The sequence below is a fragment of the Sinocyclocheilus grahami genome, unplaced genomic scaffold, assembly GCF_001515645.1.
Source record: "Sinocyclocheilus grahami isolate Dianchi unplaced genomic scaffold, SAMN03320097.WGS_v1.1 scaffold9345.1, whole genome shotgun sequence".
NCBI classification, from domain to species: domain Eukaryota; kingdom Metazoa; phylum Chordata; class Actinopteri; order Cypriniformes; family Cyprinidae; genus Sinocyclocheilus; species Sinocyclocheilus grahami.
In genome coordinates this window covers 22431-23229 of record NW_015512559.1, presented here as the reverse complement: position 1 = coordinate 23229, position 799 = coordinate 22431, and the positions used below count along the sequence as shown (strand labels likewise).

The following is a 799-nucleotide window of genomic DNA, read 5'->3' as shown; positions in this document are numbered from 1 at the left end:
GGTAGTTTATGGGCTTATTTGTTTTAAAAGCAAAGGTATACGGTTTAATCACCGAATTGACCTTGCAGAATATTTCATTCCCACTCACCAGGAGGAGTTTAAACATGGTCAGCTAATGAAAGAGGAAGAAAACCTCAATATACATGTTCAGACAACCAGGATGGTAACCATTATACACACCCACACGTACAGGAAAATGCAGTTTACATGATTAAAAATCCTGAACTATAAAGGTTCTACACATCTTGCATAATTCAGCATCTTACCGGATGTGCCTCTGACGTATAAGCACACGAGCATGGTGGATGCTTTTGGCCAGGCCAAGCTTGAAGACCTGAGTCTGCAGCCTCCTCTCCAAGAAGTCCTCCACTTTCAAGCCCAGAATGTAATCGAGCTTCATCTTGCCCTCATCCAGCACACCAATGCGCACCAGACGCCTGAGCAAAGCGTTACCTAGAAGTAAAAGTTGAACTGTTAGTGGGGAGAAGTAGTGATAGATGCAAAGCAGACATCAAATTACTATTAGCAGTTATATGGCCTCATTGACGAGGAATTCTTGGCAACACTGACAATCTGACTTGTACTATTTTAAATCACTGGCCATTAAGTTTTAGACAAATCAACTAGTTTACCTTCAAAGAGACGCTTAGGATCCTTCTCATCCAGAGTGAGAAGCTCTCTGGCAGCTTTGCGGATTTTGGCCAGAGTGAACTTCACCCGCCAGACTTCTCTCTTATTCCTGAGGCCATACTCGCCTGACGAGAAAAACAAATCCGGATTAAAAAAAAAAAAAAAAAAA

The 799-nt window shown here is 42.1% G+C and overlaps 1 protein-coding gene across 1 annotated transcript; it reads right to left on the bottom strand.

Moving 5' to 3' along the window:
* Positions 1–21: 21 nt before the first annotated feature.
* On the bottom strand, positions 22–780 carry LOC107578224 (40S ribosomal protein S9-like; the record flags this gene model as incomplete). Its single annotated transcript, XM_016264201.1, has 3 exons — positions 22–112; positions 267–453; positions 633–780. Coding segments are annotated over 3 exons (339 nt in total), but the record flags the coding sequence as incomplete, so codon positions are not given.
* Positions 781–799: the final 19 nt, after the last annotated feature.